Raw genomic sequence first — 16,212 nt, forward strand, 5'->3', positions numbered from 1 at the left:
TGTTGGACAATAGGACTGGAGTGCTGAATAAATTTCCCTCGTAAAAAAAAAAAAATTCATAGCCCTGAAGACTCTTGTTACCTCTATCAGCCTCCAGGACGTTGGGGGGAGGGGGGGGAGAACCGTAATGCGTTGCCTGTCTTTGTTCACAAATCCCAGTGAAAAGATAAGATCTATAACGACCTAACACTGGGTTGAGAGCACAGCCCTGAATTTACTTAGGCGCTGATCAATACATGTTTAGGAAAAAAGATTTGGTTCATCTGTGAGTAGCATAACGGACTTTTGTGGCTGTCACCACGTCTTCTACTTACACTCTTCTTGTAGAATCTCGTTAGCTGTGATGGCCGCTAGCAACTTAGCTCAGAAACAATTGAGTGGATTGGCAGAGAGAAAACTGGAGGCGAATAGCCTTTTGAACGTCTTCCCATTAAACACGCCCCACCACAGCTGCCAAAAATTGCCAAAATAGCGGGGAGAGTAGCGTGACCCGATCCATCCATTGTAGCTCCCGCGAAAGCACGATTTGTGGACGACATCATCAGCGCCAAAAGTCTCATCCTCCACTTTCGCCCATTGCTGGTGTAGCTGTAATTGAACGAATGATAACGCCCTCAAGACAACCAATTATCTACTCTTACAGCTGTTAGTATTTCAACCGTGACATCAAGGCCATGGCCATCATCAAGCCAGCCACCGGCACTCTCCCCTCCCTCCGCACCTCCCATCACATCTCACATTGCGCCCGATCCTCCATCTCTGCCTCGCCTCTCTGCGATCGGTTGCAGCGACGACGACAATATGCCACAGTAAACGAAGTCAATGAAAAGAAATGGTCCGACGCAAAAGCTTCCTCTGGCGACCCCATCCCCGAATGGCCGAAATCGCCGCGACCCACGCCATACCAGGTCTTGGGCGTCTCCAAAAGCGCAATTTACGATAAGCGACGGTTCTACGACCTCGTCAAGCTCTACCATCCCGATACGCATGACAGCCAAGGCAATTCCTCATCAGCATCATCGTTGTCTTCGTCTTCATCATCACACATCAGCCACCTCCCCCACGCCACCCGCCTCGAACGATATCACATGATTGTCGCCGCCAACGAGCTCCTCAGCAACTCCTCCAAGCGGCGCATGTACGACGCCTACGGCCTCGGCTGGTCCCACGGCGACGGCGTCACGACGCTGCGCGACATTGACAGGAACTGGCGCCACCAGCAGGGCACCGCCGCGAACAATGCCACGTGGGAGGACTGGGAGAACTGGCGGGACGCCCAGGCGGGAAAGGCCGGCGAGCCAGTCTTCATGTCGCATGGAGCGTTTGCCACCATCGTCGTCATGTTTTGCGTCGTCGGGGCCATTGCGCAGACCAATCGGGCGGAAAATAGCAGCACTGTCTACGCTGGGTGGGTGGCTGATCAGAACAACAATGTCGGGCGCCGGCTGCAGAGGAACGAAGTCATGGTCGCGGGGCTCAACAAGGATGAAAGAGTCAACCACTTCTTGAGAGAGCGGGAAAACGTGAGTTACCAGTTTGTGCCAACCAAATTCGAGACGACTGACCCGTCTCGGCCGTCATAAACTCTTCGCCTTTGCCGGCAAGAAGGAGGGGCACGTCCAGTGGCCAATCCTATGTATTATTATAGATGATGATTTTACGACACCGTTCCTGCATCTAACCTGTTATTTCTATATAATGTACCGATGGTTCTATATATACCTATGTACTATGCATAAGAAATGTGACATTACATTAAATCGTTAAGGACATTAATCATGATTGAATAACTCGTATCATCATTCGTCGCTTCTACCTCTTATATATGAGACGCTTCAGTCTCTGTCCTCGAAAATAATGTCTCTTGACGAGAGTAAGCCGCGCGAGCTGTCTTCAAATCAGGTTCAAACGGCTCTTCATCGGTGTATTCTGATATCAGTCTATGGTTAATGACATTGTCTATGCGCAAGCGTGGCGGCCCGGAATTGAGCTTTTCGCCATTCTTTGGTGGTCCGGCTGTGCGTAATGGTTAGTATTCGTATCAGGAGTAATAGAAGTAGATATGAGGTATAAAGAAGGCTTCGAATGGTTGAACTCACATATGATGAGGTCTATCAGCTTGACAATGACAGGACCCCAACAAGTAATGGCAATAATCTGCCCATACGACCATTTGTTTGCCTCAAAGCTCTTGGCACTGATGACAGTAACCAGTGACACCATGTATAGGATATTGATGAAGAAATATAAGATTTCCAAAACTCTCCAAAAGTACTTTGCGAATCTTTTCCAGTGACGCTGGAGTCTGTTCTCCGGCCATCGACCAGGCGTCCAGCGACCAAATCTCAAATGTTTCGTTCGTCTGTGTTTTCGTAGCGTCCAGCTCAGCTGGTCGATGACGAGCGCAATAAATGTCACACTGTCCAATGCCAGAAACACGACCTTGTAAAAGAGCGGATGAGGGAAGAACGTCAAGCTAAGTCCGGAAACTCCATGGGTAGCGGCGCAATATGTGCGCGGACTTGGGTTGCCGCCGCATTCTTCGATACTATGCTGCTGTTTGAATAGATCAAAGGTAGATGAGAAGCTAATCTTTTGCGTAGAGGCAATAATCGCCAATAGGTATTCTGCACAAAAACCAAGGAATGTATGCCAGTTGCGAATACCTTCGTTATGGAGACAAACTTGAACCAAGAACATGGGAAGCACTCCGTTTAGACTGACATGGAATGCGACAGCACCATTGACGATGATCTCGCCCCAGAACGTGCCATCCTGGGAGTTTATGACAATGGCAAGGATGGAGGCGATCTGCAATGCGAACACAAACCAGCACTGAGCTTCCTGGAACTCGACCAGGGTGGTGGCCATGGCCACACTAGTCCTTGACATGGTAGAGGTGTCTCTCCATATTAACGACTCGGCACGGGTGAGGGTGTAAGGCTCCCGTTTCTTTTCGGTGTGGCGCGCCCAGATGGTGAATGCTTGAACAGCCAGATACAGTGATCCCGAGAAGCATACTTGGAGCACATAGGAAATCAGCACCTGTTTCAACAAAGGTTAGTGTTATCTTCACCCTATTTCGCTACTTGTTGGCATAGTCTTACTCCGGGTCCAAAAATATCAGGGTCGATATTGGCTGGGATATCTGGGCAAAACGAATTCATGGCCTCAAATATCTCATCGGCAGTAGAGTGCTCTATGGAAAGCGCTTTGATAGACGGGTCACATGCCACGCTTAACTGGTCACTTCCGCAGGATGCTTGTGCGCAAGTGATGAAGGAGTCGAGGGTTGGCTTATAGTCGAAACTGGCGAGGCTCCCAGAACCCATAATAACGCTGGCATTTTTTTCTGTCTGGGGAGTAATGTAGTAGCTCTCGGTATCATGAGTCCAGTGGGAGATGGAAGCCAGCGCGATACAATCGTAAAAGGTCTCAAGAGAGCCGAAAAAGGCATTCGTGTTATTGCAAGCGCGAGTGCAGTCCTCTACGCCATCAACCAGGCAGCCGGTGCCGAAAAGCACAATGCTCTGGTCGCCCGCGATGCTCGACTTGATGAGATCCTTGAAGCTGAAGACATCGTCATTCGGATTCCCGACGTTGGCAAGGTCGTCGAAAGGGAAAAAATCAAGAGTTCCTCCTATATTGGGCTCGACAATGACCGAAAGCGGCAGAGAGGACGCAGTAGATGCCGCCGTTATCGCGGTGGATATAACGACAGACGAGATTATGCTACTGGTCGCTGCCATGGCTCGTGGAGAGAACGCCCGTCGGCCCCCAGCAACTACCAATAGCAAATTTCGAGAGCATAGGTGCCCTACCAATCGATGCCCCCGGCGACGGCCGACGATGGGCCTATTTAAGTAGTGGCCTAACCGGAGAGCCTGCTCGGATCTGCTAATGGCCTGCTCGGATTGCCATGCCCCAGGCCGAAGTGGTACAAGAGAGACGAAGTCGGTGAGGTAGGCAAGGAGCCCTCCATTCGGTGGCTCTTTATATCGCGACTGACAAATATTCCTTGATCTCGGATAAGTAAATGATTTGTTGTCATACGCCCAACGGTGTGGGTCGAGACGCGGCCATGTCGAATTTGACCAATTGAGTCTCTCATGGGGAGCAGGCATCTTATCCGCGGGACCTTTTGGTGGGCGCAGGCCAAAGGAAACCCCGAGAAGCAATATTGGGCTGGCTGGTAGCAGTAGTAGCATAGGCACACGATCTACCGCAGATTTAGATTAATATCGCATGTATGTATTTGATAAGATCGGGCCCAGGGGTTTGGCGAGATCTTGCAGGGCAATCTATAGCGTTAAGGATCGAACAACGGCCTGAAGGCAGCGCTGCAGCAGTGCTGCGCCTCCCCCAGATTAATATCGTGTGGTTGCAGTTGGTGCGCGCCGGAGCTCGCCATTGGCCCGAGGCGAGAAGCGGGTGAAGCGGCATGAAGAACTGCACGCACCATGGCAGCCTTAGTGATGTGTCAAGAGTGGAACAAGAAGCATGGGTTGTAGATGGCGTCTTTCTATGACAGTTATGGCAGTTGAAATAGTCTTTGTGCTATCGATTAGGGTTCAGGGGCAGTGTTGAAGGGAAGGCGCGGCTGTTAGAAGCTCCTACCTAGCATCTAGGGCAGCTGGGATATCAGAGTCAATAGCACCACTTGCACCTCTACTATCAGCCTCAATTGACCATTGTGCAGCATATATACCAATGGTGAATCTACAAGGGTCCAATGGAAGCCCAAAGTTAGCCTCGATGGATGGCGTGAGCATCATGCGGTTGAGTTAGTGAATGGAGCAGCCTAGAAGCATGCGGAGCTCTAGGTAGCTAACGAGAGCTTCGAGACCCACGACAACAACTCAAGTGACAGCGTCTTTATAGTCCTTGCATCGGAATGAGCTAGTTTCACCTTCTTCACCGTTATCTTGAGCTACTCCTAATGTCAATTCTAATAAACTGTGTGTATGTCGAAAAGAGGATATGACTGCAAGGAACTGGGTGATCGTCGAGACGCTCATCGAGCTCATCCATTGGGCTCTTGGGCCAAGAGCTAGGTCATGAGGATAGCAATTGACTACCATTTCACCGATTGAACGCATCAAGATATACATCTGCAGCATTTAAACAACTCATCGTATTCTCTATACACCTAATAAACCTTTAACTATTGTTGCATCCCCAACCCAGTTAATGCCGGCTCCCCTACCAAAAGGCCCATAGCACCGATACAAGCCGCACCGGCACATTCAACCCAATCGACGTCACCTTTAAGCCGAGCTTCTCTCTAAATTCCCAACTCATACCCATCCCTCTTCCTCCCAATTGAATCCCCTTCTCCCCCCATAACCAAAATCACACCCTCCTCCTCCAACTCGATATCCTCACAAACCGCCCACAATGGCTCCTCGAATCCGTTTCTCCGCCACTCCCTTCATCTTCCGCCGTTTCTACTCAACTCCTTCCGAGCCCCTCATCCGCGTCACGAACCTCCCCGCCGGCGCAAGCTCAAACGGCCACATCCGCGTCCTCGAACTTAACCGCCCGCAGGCTAGAAATGCTATCTCTAGGGACCTGCTGGCCTCGCTGCGCGCCGAGATTGACGACATCCAGAACCAATACGGCCCCAATGGCGAGGAAATTGCTCCCAAGCAGCGCTTCGGCGGAGCTGCTGGAATCGATGAGCATGGCCCCACGAGAGCTCTCATTCTCGCCAGTGCCGTTGATACATGTTTCTGCGCGGGCGCGGATCTGAAAGAGCGACGCGGCTTCACACCAGAAGAGTGCGTATATATATATCCATATATCCCATCTTTATTCTGCGGTAATTTGCTAATATTGTCCTACAGAACAGCCCAATTCCTCTCCACCCTCCGCAGCACCTTCACCAACCTCTCCAACCTCCAAATCCCAACAATCTCCGCAATCTCCTCCCTCGCCCTCGGCGGCGGCCTCGAGCTCGCCCTCTCCACCCACTTCCGCGTCCTCTCCTCCAACGCAACCGTCGGCCTGCCCGAGACCCGCCTCGGCATCATCCCCGGCGCCGGCGGCACCTTCCGCCTCCCTGCCCTCATCGGCCTCTCCCGGGCCCGCGATCTCGTCCTCACGGGCCGCCGTGTCGCCGCCCCGGAGGCTTACTTCCTCGGCATTGCTGATCGCCTGGTTGAGGTCATCCCCGAGGATGAGCGTGAAGGGTCGGATATCCTGCAGATTGCGCGCAAGTCTGCCCTGTCAGAGGCTGTCAGGCTTGCTCAGGAGATTTGCGAAGGAGGGCCCATTGCCGTTCGTGCTGGGCTACAGGCCGTTGCTTGGGCTAGGGAGGAGAAGGAGAATGAGATGTACAAGAGGGTTGTCAACACTGAAGATAGAAATGAGGCGTTGAAGGCATTCCAAGAGAAGCGAAAGCCCGTCTTCAAGGGCCGATAAGATGACAATTCAATAGAAATAATTCATGGGAAAAAAAAATTCATTAATGACAATCATACCCCTTTCTTGGGCCTTTCATATGCGTGTGTTTGCGAGTGATATCATCTTGTTTTTATTATTGAACCAAAAAAACCTACACTGTGATTCTGCAAGTTTCTTTATCAATCATCTCATCATAAAGCTACCTAATTGTTAGACGTAAACAATGCCATTTATGCGCTCAAGTTTTATTTTAGTACACCGTACGCCTCTTTTTTCTTTGCTTGCCACATGTTAATGCTGCTTCTCAGCCAACTGAATCGCCCCAAAAAGGTCATCAGGCTATTTCTCCCACTTCTACCATTCCCCTACTTCTTAAGACTGACTTGCATCTTCCATGACTACTGTCTTCTGAGAATCTTGCGGCTCCCGCGGCTCTTGCGCCACCGCATCTGCCTCAAGGGCAATCTCTGGGTCACCCTCCTTCCTTGCATCAATAACCTCAACATCCCCGTCCCTATCGGCTGCGGTCAAGGGTGCTGAATCAGTCTCAACGGCTGGCTTCATTTCTTCTACCCCCCCTTGGCCTTCTTGTTCCTGGCCATCAGCTTCCTCCTTCTTGGGAGGTTCTCTTTTAGGGACGCTGACATATTGATCTTTGTCTTCGTCGCGTACGTAGCAGAGGTAATACGGCTCACCGCTAGTGCTCAGGGTCTGTAGTACTTCTGCGGTATCTTTGTTCTCCTTCACATCCGCATCGTTATACCAACGCCAAACATTGGCTTCGAAATCGTGGATCCACACCCAATAATGTCCCGACGTCAGGTGGCCACGATGGCAGATGACAGCATGGAGACGGTACGAGATTTGCTTTTGGCTGCTCATACTTCCCTCAAGCGCTTCTTGTCGTTGGCGCAATTCCTTTTCCATCATTTCTAGCACTGCAGCGTGCGTCTTCTGTATATCTGTAATCTTGTTGGCGGGTTTCTCAGGCGCAGTCTCTTTAGTGACATTTGCCGGCGCTATAAGCAAAAAGTCATCCTCTACTGGCCCATCGAAGTCCCAATTTTCAGAGTCTATTTCATCTTTCATGAACTCGTCACTTCCGTTGGTGGGTTGCTTCGCTGTGTCATCTGTAACCTCACTTTCACTCCCATAGTTCTGGAAAAAGGTCATATAGGCTGGGTTTGCTTCGACCTTTGCCAATTGTGACTTTAAATCAACAATTCGCTCTGCAGTCATCCAATCTTGTACCCTTTGCTGGAAAATGGGTGAGTTATGGGGAGCGTCCATGTATCTATCGAGGTATAAAGTCTCAGGTATAACAACTGGGTTGCCGTTCTTGCTGCCCATGGATTGCGAGCGCTGAATCAAAATGTGTAAGACCGGCGGTAATGTCTTGATGGCGGTATATCGCGAGAGCTTGCTTTCCTCTAAGATCTGCTGGTCGAAATTTCTTCCTAGCGCATCGTACAATGAGCAAGGTCCTTCAGCAGCCGGGAAAGCCGTAATTGATCTATCAAAGCTAATCTCATGTTGATACTCCTTTTCATCAAACTTTTTGGTATAGTTGACTGTTGTGACGAAGAAGGTCTCCATGATTTTTTCCAGCTGGATGCCGCTTGTGCTGTCAACCGAAGTTGGGCGAATCGCTGCCTGAAGACGGTTGAGAATGCTGCCCATGACTTCCTCAACATCTTGCTGGTCGGTTCCAGAAGATCTCTTCTGGTGCTCAAGGGCATTGAGAACCTTTTGATCCACCGTTTCAGGCTTCTCTATATCAATCATGTCGACATCAGCATTACCTGGCTTGGCATCCACAGGAGTGTCTTGAGACTCGTCCACATCCACTGGAATGGTCGATGTCTTGTCGTCTTGCGGCGCCTCAGTCATTAAAGTGTCATCCTCCAAGTCAATAAGTATCGGGATGGACTGTAGCTGGCCACCGGTGTCTTCTGTCACTGTCTCAACCTTCTCATACGAGCGGTCTGAGCGAGCGTCATCTTGATCAACGAGAGTTTGGGTGCTAGAACGGCTCCGCGTTTCAATCGAATCTGACACAGCTTGCACAGAAACATTGACCATGTTAATATCGTCATGACTTTCCGTAGGAAGGGCAGGCGAGGGGCGAGCGGGCAAGGGCGGAGGGTTTACTATCGTAGGAGTCTCAGACGGCTGCTTCGAGCCAGACAGGAGCGTGTGGGTTGATAGTAAAACTGCGTTGGCGAGTCTTTGAGACGGCCGAGTGGCAGTTCTGTCAGAAGTTCGGAGACTTTCAAAGAGTGTGGCCATTTCTTCCGCAACTACATAGGAAAAACAGGTTTAGTTCTCACGAATTTCTACTCAAAATCTCAAGAATAAGTCGCACTTACATGCTTGCGCAACGACAGCCTCCCCGCGATCCATTTGCATCTTGTTTCCACCAAGTCGACGTGCCTGTATGTTCTCATCGTTCAATTCTAATCGCAAACTGTCATAGTTGAATACGATATCGCGAATAGGCTTCACGGTGAAGAGATACTGGAGTAAGCTATTCAAATAACAAGTGTTACCGATGTTGTGCAGGCCCATGGGAAGGTTCAAATTAGCCGCTCTCGAGTCGCCATTATCGAAATCAGAATTACTGAAGCCCAGAGAATGTCGAAGTTCCAAAACTGAATGTTTGAGCGAGGGCGAAGACGTGTGCTCAGCGATCGAATCCAATGCGTCAAGATATACGCCCTTGGCTTCCTTTGATGTGCTTGTTTCTAGCTTTAAATTTCTCTCAGTTAGCCATGTACTGCAAAATGAGATGTATTTCTTTGTTGTTGTCTTTTCTCGACTTGAAATTTTGATTTTTAGAGAGAAAACTTTTTTTTTTTTTTTTTTTTTTTTTTTCACTTACCTTTGCTTTTGTAGCATCAACTGCGTTCTGCCACGGCCCGTCAACTGTATCCAGCCCTAGGATCGCCTTGGAAGTCTCGAGTGACATCTTGTCATCAGCCTCCATAAGTAGTGATGCCTGATAAGAGTCGTCGTTGGATGATCGGGCAATCAATAAAAGCATGTTCCTCGCAGTACCCGCTTCAGATGGGTCTCGCACCAGCTTATCTCGAAAAGCTTGAATCGTTGCCTCCGCGCTATAGTTATTAGGTGGACTGAGGCCAAGAAATTCTAATGCTTGAGAGGCAAGCCCATCATCGTCGCCGTTCGTATACGTTTGAAGCTGGCTCTCAAAGACAGATGACTGAGTCATGGCGTAGGCAGACAAAAGTTCGTTGCCCGCGTCATTCGCAATAATCCGTAGCATGTCCACAAGCTCCCTTCGCCTAGAGGGCACAAGTTCCCACTGCCTTTTATAGGCGTTCACAACAATCTCCTTTGACTGGCCAGGCAAAGTTCCTATGAGCCTGTATTGCTCCATGTTTACCAAGGGATTTGTGTTAACAAGAGGAACTTCAGTGCAGCCCAGGTGACTATGCAGAGCAGTAATACAAAATGTTGGGCGTTCCGCAGTGCTTCCAGACTTGAATATGAGATTTTGAACCTCAGAGCGCACATCTTCAAGATAGGCGCGAAATGTGCCCACCTTGGTGCTCCCAGAAATGCCATCTGCAGGCGGTGGAGGAGTTGGTGTAAATGAGCCTTCATCGACTCCGTCATTAATCTCGGTGATCTCTTTGAACTCAAGTTCTCGAAAGATGGAGAAACAACGGGGTCCGAACAGAACAGCGAACCTTTTATTCCGCTTCGAGATACTCCTGGCAGTTTCGGGAGTCGTTTCCAAGAGATTCTTTAGGTACGTATTAAGATTGGACGGCGCCTGGTTGGCCCAGTCATCGGTAGCGCTTTCATATCGTGTAGGTTCATCCCTTCGCGCGGCGTTCAATTGTTGAAGAATAGTCTCATGGTCTAGCAAGAGATTTACCCACCACGAGGCCATCCGCGGTTCTGATATTTCAAGGGTAACCTGGAACGTGCATGACGGAGCCAAGCAGGCAAAGGATTCGCGAGCTAGCAGCGGATAGTATTTTGATCGATCTCGAGTAATCTCAGCGTCGTTCTCAGCTGGAGCCCAGACTAGATGATGCCAGGGAAACTGAGTATCTCCAATGGGCCAGTCACTATGGCTATGGTGGCACAAAACATCTGTATGCTCTTGTTCCCATTCCACCAGGAATAAGAAGTGATAATGGCACTCCAAACAGATGGCGGATAAAAGCTTTGACGACGATGTCGAGTAAGACTGGTTCCCATTGATGACTAGCTGATGTGGGTGATCCCATGCATAGTGACTGTCCAGCTTGGCTTCCCGAGCTCGCTGGAAAAGGTCACAGATGGTAAAGTTATTATTGATCAGCTCGTATATCCACCGGCTCGGGTGGCACCCTACACGCAAAGTTAGCTGGAAGGCTTGGATTGGTGAAGACCAAATACAAGAGTCGGCATACCAATTGTTTCTCGCCCAACCAGATTAGACTTGAGCGGCGTCATATTGTGTGCAACAAACTCCGCCTGCGTCCCAGGCAAGGCCGCATAGGCGTTAGCCTCGAGGTCCTGCGACCGCAAATCATACCTGCCGGCCATGATTGTATGCTATCTGCGCCTCTAGCTGAAGCGAAAGATTGTTGATTCTGGGAGGGAGTAAGGTGGTATGGAGACGGAGGGGTAGCAGTCGGCTGCCACTTGATGCCGAATGCTCAAAGTTCAAAGACGAGCGTAATCCGACCCCGCGCTCCTTGATATTGATGAAAACTTCGAGATAAATGTTGATTCAGAGCGCCAGAGAGCCGAGATGCAGAGTCGAAGCCGCTTGTATCTGCCTGGCGGGAGTTTCGTTCGGCGAAAGGCTTGGAAAGCGCATAGAGAGGTCGGCAGATTGCTGCAGCTGTCCTTGAAATACGTCAGCCGAGAGAATCGTAGGGTCGAGAGGCAATGACGAACCTCTGGCTGCCCTGCGCAGTAAAGAATGAAGCGGCGTATGTAATTGCTTGCGTATGCAGTGGCGGATCAGGCCGTGGATTGATAAAGTGCGTGTTTGCCTGGCCAAGGTCACGGTCGGCTGACGCAGCCAAGGACGTCGCTGGAATCAACATCAATGCCTGTTGGTCTATGACAGCTGCTAATTGCGGCCAGCGCACTTGGCGTTTGCGGCAGTGAGTGCTGAGTCAGCGCTCTGAAAGAGGGACGGGTGCCCTGTAGCGTCACTGCTGGGACTAGAGGCCGAGTACATCATTGATGTAGGCTGGGCCTATAAAGCCCAAGCAAAAAAGACGCAGGTTCATGTTACCTGGTGCCAGGAGGCCAATTCATTGGTGCCTGAGTACTAGTAGTAGTCTATGCTTTTATTTCTACTGCCTTTAATTATCAGACAAAGCTCTTTGTTATACAACATACATTTAAATAGTACCCTACAACTAGACACAGTGGAACAAATCAGCAACCATGTAAACCCAAGTAAGTGCCATTTATAGGTAGAAAACAGTAGAAACGAGCAGAGATGCAAGTAAAGTGGGATGATGAGAAGCATGAATAGGGATACATTTCATGTGATGGTACGTAGGTAGGTAGGTAGATAGACGAAAAGACGCACCAAGCAGAGCATATCAACTCTACTAGGTATGCAGTTTTAGATGGCGCTACTCCCCCGGAATTGCAAAGCCTCCATTGACAACGCTGAATTTCTTTTGATTCTCTACCACACCAGCCGTGCCAATTCTAGAATCTCTCTCATAAAGCTCCATTTGACACCCCACGTGTATTGTTATACCCCGCCATCTCCGCAGCCGAGAGGCCGATTGGATATAGGTACATAAAGTTACTATCAATCTCCATCTTATCTGATCTTCTGATAAACAGCTCAAATGCCTCTTGGTATTTACACGTACACAAATCTTTTGACACATAGCATCATTCCAACTTCCTGCCTTGGTATAGCAGCCAAATATTGACTCTGACCAAGATGCCTTCCATAGACTCGCGCAGACATCTTCGCATAGGAGTCGATGTCGGCGGCACAAACACGGACGGCGTCATTTTAAACCCCCTCCAAGCATCGTCTCCAGGTAAAGGAATCCTGGCATGGCACAAATCCCCCACGACTATAAATCCGAGCGTTGGTATCGCCGATGCCATCACTGCCATGTTCAAATCCGCTGCTATTCACCCATCCGAGGTTGAAAGCGTGACTATCGGAACGACTCACTTTGTCAATGCTGTCGTTGAGAGAGACGCTGCTCGGCTGTCTACCGTGGCTGTTATCCGACTCTGCGGGCCTTTCTCCAAGCATGCTCCTCCTTGCGTGGATTGGCCAGATGACATGAGGCAGATGATTTTGGGGCATTACGCACTTTTGAAGGGCGGCTTGGAAGTAGACGGCAATCTCATTTCGGACATTGACGAGCGAGAGATTAAACAGCAGTGCGATATTATTCACGAAAAGGGCATTAAGAGTATTGTTGTCAATGGGGTCTTCAGCCCGATTGACACCATAGAAAGACAGGAAGAGCGAGCTGCGGCCATTATCAAGGCGAACTTGCCCGGCTGTGATGTTCTTTGCTCCAAGGAAATTGCCAACCTAGGATTTTTGGAGCGCGAAAATGCAGCCATTCTGAATGCTTCCATCCTTTCTTTTGCTAGAAAGACCATCAGATCTTTCCAAGCACCGATTAAGCGCCTCGGCTTGCACTGCCCCGTCTTCATCACCCAAAATGATGGGACGGTCTTATCAGGAGACATGGCAGCGAGGCTACCCATCAGGACTTTTTCAAGCGGTCCAACGAATAGCATGAGAGGCGCGGCGTTTCTTGCCCAAGGCCAAGTATCCGAAGCAGTCATGGTCGTTGACATTGGAGGCACGACTACAGACGTCGGCCTGCTTCATGCCAACGGCTTTCCCCGGCAGCAAGCTGCATACAGTGACCTTGCTGGCATCAGAATGAACTTTTCCTGCCCAGATATCAAGAGCATTGGACTCGGGGGAGGTTCCATCGTCAGAACTGGCAATGGCTTGACTGTCGGTCCGGATAGCGTTGGCCATAAGCTCCAACAAGAGTCTGTTGTTTTTGGTGGCACCATCACCACCACTACAGATTGCATAGTGCAAGCGAATCCTGGTTTGAAGATAGGCGATGCCGATCTTGTCAAAGATTTGTTTACTGTCGAGCAGCTTGAGCTGTTCAGAAGCGCAGTCAAGAACAAGATTGAAAAAGCCATTGACAAGATGAAAACATCTCCCGAGGATATTCCTGTTCTTCTTGTTGGTGGCGGAGCTATACTGTCGCCAAACGAGCTCAAAGGAGCAAGCCGAGTGCTTAAGCCAGAATGGGCACAGGTTGCAAACGCAATCGGCGCAGCCATGGCAAGAGTCAGTGCAGTTGTAGATACCGTCAAATCCACAGAGTCAAAGACTACTGCTCAGTTGCTGGAAGAGATTAGCAAGGAGGCGATTGCAAAGACGATATCTGCCGGGGCATCGCCTACGACTGTGGAAGTAGTCGAAAAGGAAACTCTACCATTACAAGTAAGGCCCCCAATATGGATCCTTGAAACAAATCACAGTCACTAATTTTATCCCATTTTCAGTACATTGCTCATAAGACGAGATTCATTGTTCGCGCTGCTGGCGATTTTGATCTTGGAAAAACTGAAGTCAACCTTACCCCTGAAACGGAGAACGAAGAAGAAAACATTGATGACATGAGCCAGTATGAGAAACTGGCAAGGCCGCCGGAACCTTCATCCAAAGAGCCGCAAGATAAAGAATTGGATATCCTCAGCTATAAACCAACTGTGAAGAATCGCGTTTGGTACATTTCGGAAACAGATGCCGATTGGATCGCGACAGGCTGTTATATCCTCGGCACCGGCGGTGGAGGGTCCCCCTATTCTCATCTAGTACGCTTAAAACAAGAGCTTCGCAAAGGAGCGGTCGTGAGAGTTGTGAATCCTCACGATCTTGCTGACAATGATCAAGTTGGCTGTGGAGGCGGCGTGGGTAGTCCAACAGTTGGTATCGAGAAACTTCCCGCCGATGAGCTGCTAGAAGCCCAAGAAGAGGTGTTTAAGATGTGTTCTCAGCCCGCCACTCATATGATTTCCATCGAAATTGGTGGTGGAAATGGCCTCCAGGCGATGATATTGGGGGCTAGCACGAACATGAACCTGCCAGCCGTTGACGGAGATTGGATGGGGCGGGCATATCCAACAAAGTGGCAGACGACGCCCATTGTTTTCAACGAACGATCTCCCATCTGGTCCCCCATCGCCATGTCCGATGGAAATGGCAATGTTGTCGTCATGCCGAAAGCAACGTCTGACCTGGCTGTTGAACGCATCTTGCGAGCAGCTCTCACCCAAATGGGGTCCCATACGGGAGCTGCCGAGTCTCCAGTAACCGGAGCAGAGACGAAGCGATGGGTTGTAGAGCACACTATATCACAGGCCTGGAGAATCGGACGCGGAGTTGCCCGTGCTCGGAAAGAAAACAGGGTAGATAACGTGGCTGAATCTATTATTGAGGAGTGTGGTGGCAAAGGGGCCGGTAGAGTACTCTGGAAGGGCAAGATTGTGGGTGTCGAGAGGACACTTAGAGGGGGTTATGTGTATGGCGAATGTTTCATCGAAGGAGTTGATGTGAGGCAGGATAACGATGGCCTACAGCAAGATGGAACTAATCCAGCCTTCTTTCAAGGCACCATAAAGATTCCCTTCAAAAACGAAAACATTGCGGCTCTCAGGGTACGAGACGACGGGAAAGAAGAGCAGCAAGAAGATGTTTTGGCCATTGTGCCCGACTTAATCACTGTCATTGATGCACAGAATGGCGAAGCTATCGGCACCCCTGAATACAGATACGGGCTGCTAGTGGTTGTATTGGGGCTGGCTGCAAGCGATAAATGGACAGGGAGTCAAAGAGGGATAGAGATTGGCGGTCCTGCAGGATTTGGGATTGACCACTTGAAGTTCGCTCCTCTAGGGACATTTGTCAAACCACAGAGTGTTATTGATGAATATGATGTCATCGCTTAAGATGTATCCAGTATATACTCTTTCTATTTTATATCTTCCATCCTTCTATTACTTCTGGTAATTCTGATACTTGGCAGCTATGAAATGTGCCGACTTTGGGAGTTTGAGCGTTAATTAACAGTCCTTCCCTATTCCATCCAACTTGCCAGTTGATACCAGGTGATTGAGCCCTCTTTCATCAAAACTATTCCACTCATTCATACTTGCAGTGGACAAAAGCACTACCGGTCTGCCACTTCAAGTCCGTATGTGATAGGCGGCGGTGTTTTCTTTTCACCCCTTGCCATCTTTCCTATATGTATGATGTGTACGTAGGAGAATGTCCAGCAACTCAATTCTATCACCATCACTCTGGTTTGTTACTGTAATTGCTGCCGCATCTGCCACTTGTTGACAAGAGACAGGAGATATCATATTGCTTTTATGTTCTGTTATAGGTGTGGCATGCTAAAGGCTGTGATGTCAAGAGGAGCTCTTGAGTTGAGATGAATCTGGTGTTGCTGGAAAGAAAAAGGAAGCGAATTCGTAAAGTGTCAATTACCTCAGGGGCATCAACATCAGATCAACGTCCCTTAAAGAGATATACTAGGCGCTGCTTTTCCCGGTTTTCTTTATCTTCTTAAAAAATAGTAATATTAAGACTTTTACCCTCTTTTTTTCCCTTATTTACTTACCATTATTATAAACATCAGCAGCTAAACACTTGAGGTAGAGAAACTATTGAACACTAATACAATTCCAATAGTAAGAGAAATTACTGTGTAATATTGGGAGTGGCAATACGAATGCTTACCTCTAATC

At 49.3% G+C, this 16,212-nt stretch overlaps 5 protein-coding genes across 5 annotated transcripts; 3 read left to right on the forward strand and 2 right to left on the reverse strand.

Annotated features, from left to right (window-relative positions):
- Positions 1-674: 674 nt before the first annotated feature.
- TGAM01_v200816 (hypothetical protein) lies at positions 675-1,583 on the forward strand (the record flags this gene model as incomplete). The annotated part of the gene is made up of 1 exon (XM_018809370.1): positions 675-1,583. One exon carries the CDS (start codon positions 675-677, stop codon positions 1,581-1,583), a length of 909 nt encoding a protein of 302 aa, XP_018657436.1.
- Positions 1,584-1,819: 236 nt separating this feature from the next.
- On the reverse strand, positions 1,820-3,749 carry TGAM01_v200815 (hypothetical protein; the record flags this gene model as incomplete). The annotated part of the gene is made up of 3 exons (XM_018809371.1): positions 1,820-2,016; positions 2,100-3,045; positions 3,108-3,749. 3 exons carry the CDS (start codon positions 3,747-3,749, stop codon positions 1,820-1,822), a joined length of 1,785 nt encoding a protein of 594 aa, XP_018657437.1.
- A 1,648-nt stretch (positions 3,750-5,397) lies between these two features.
- Positions 5,398-6,423, forward strand: TGAM01_v200818 (hypothetical protein; the record flags this gene model as incomplete). Its single annotated transcript, XM_018809372.1, has 2 exons — positions 5,398-5,780; positions 5,847-6,423. The coding sequence occupies 2 exons, from the start codon at positions 5,398-5,400 to the stop codon at positions 6,421-6,423; spliced, it is 960 nt and encodes a 319-aa protein (XP_018657438.1).
- A 354-nt stretch (positions 6,424-6,777) lies between these two features.
- On the reverse strand, positions 6,778-10,968 carry TGAM01_v200817 (hypothetical protein; the record flags this gene model as incomplete). The annotated part of the gene is made up of 4 exons (XM_018809373.2): positions 6,778-8,705; positions 8,775-9,153; positions 9,287-10,770; positions 10,833-10,968. 4 exons carry the CDS (start codon positions 10,966-10,968, stop codon positions 6,778-6,780), a joined length of 3,927 nt encoding a protein of 1,308 aa, XP_018657439.1.
- A 1,375-nt stretch (positions 10,969-12,343) lies between these two features.
- On the forward strand, positions 12,344-15,411 carry TGAM01_v200819 (hypothetical protein; the record flags this gene model as incomplete). The annotated part of the gene is made up of 2 exons (XM_018809374.1): positions 12,344-13,903; positions 13,966-15,411. The coding sequence occupies 2 exons, from the start codon at positions 12,344-12,346 to the stop codon at positions 15,409-15,411; spliced, it is 3,006 nt and encodes a 1,001-aa protein (XP_018657440.1).
- Positions 15,412-16,212: the final 801 nt, after the last annotated feature.

The sequence above is a fragment of the Trichoderma gamsii genome, assembly GCF_001481775.2.
Source record: "Trichoderma gamsii strain T6085 chromosome Unknown Scaffold_2.2, whole genome shotgun sequence".
Lineage (NCBI taxonomy): Eukaryota > Fungi > Ascomycota > Sordariomycetes > Hypocreales > Hypocreaceae > Trichoderma > Trichoderma gamsii.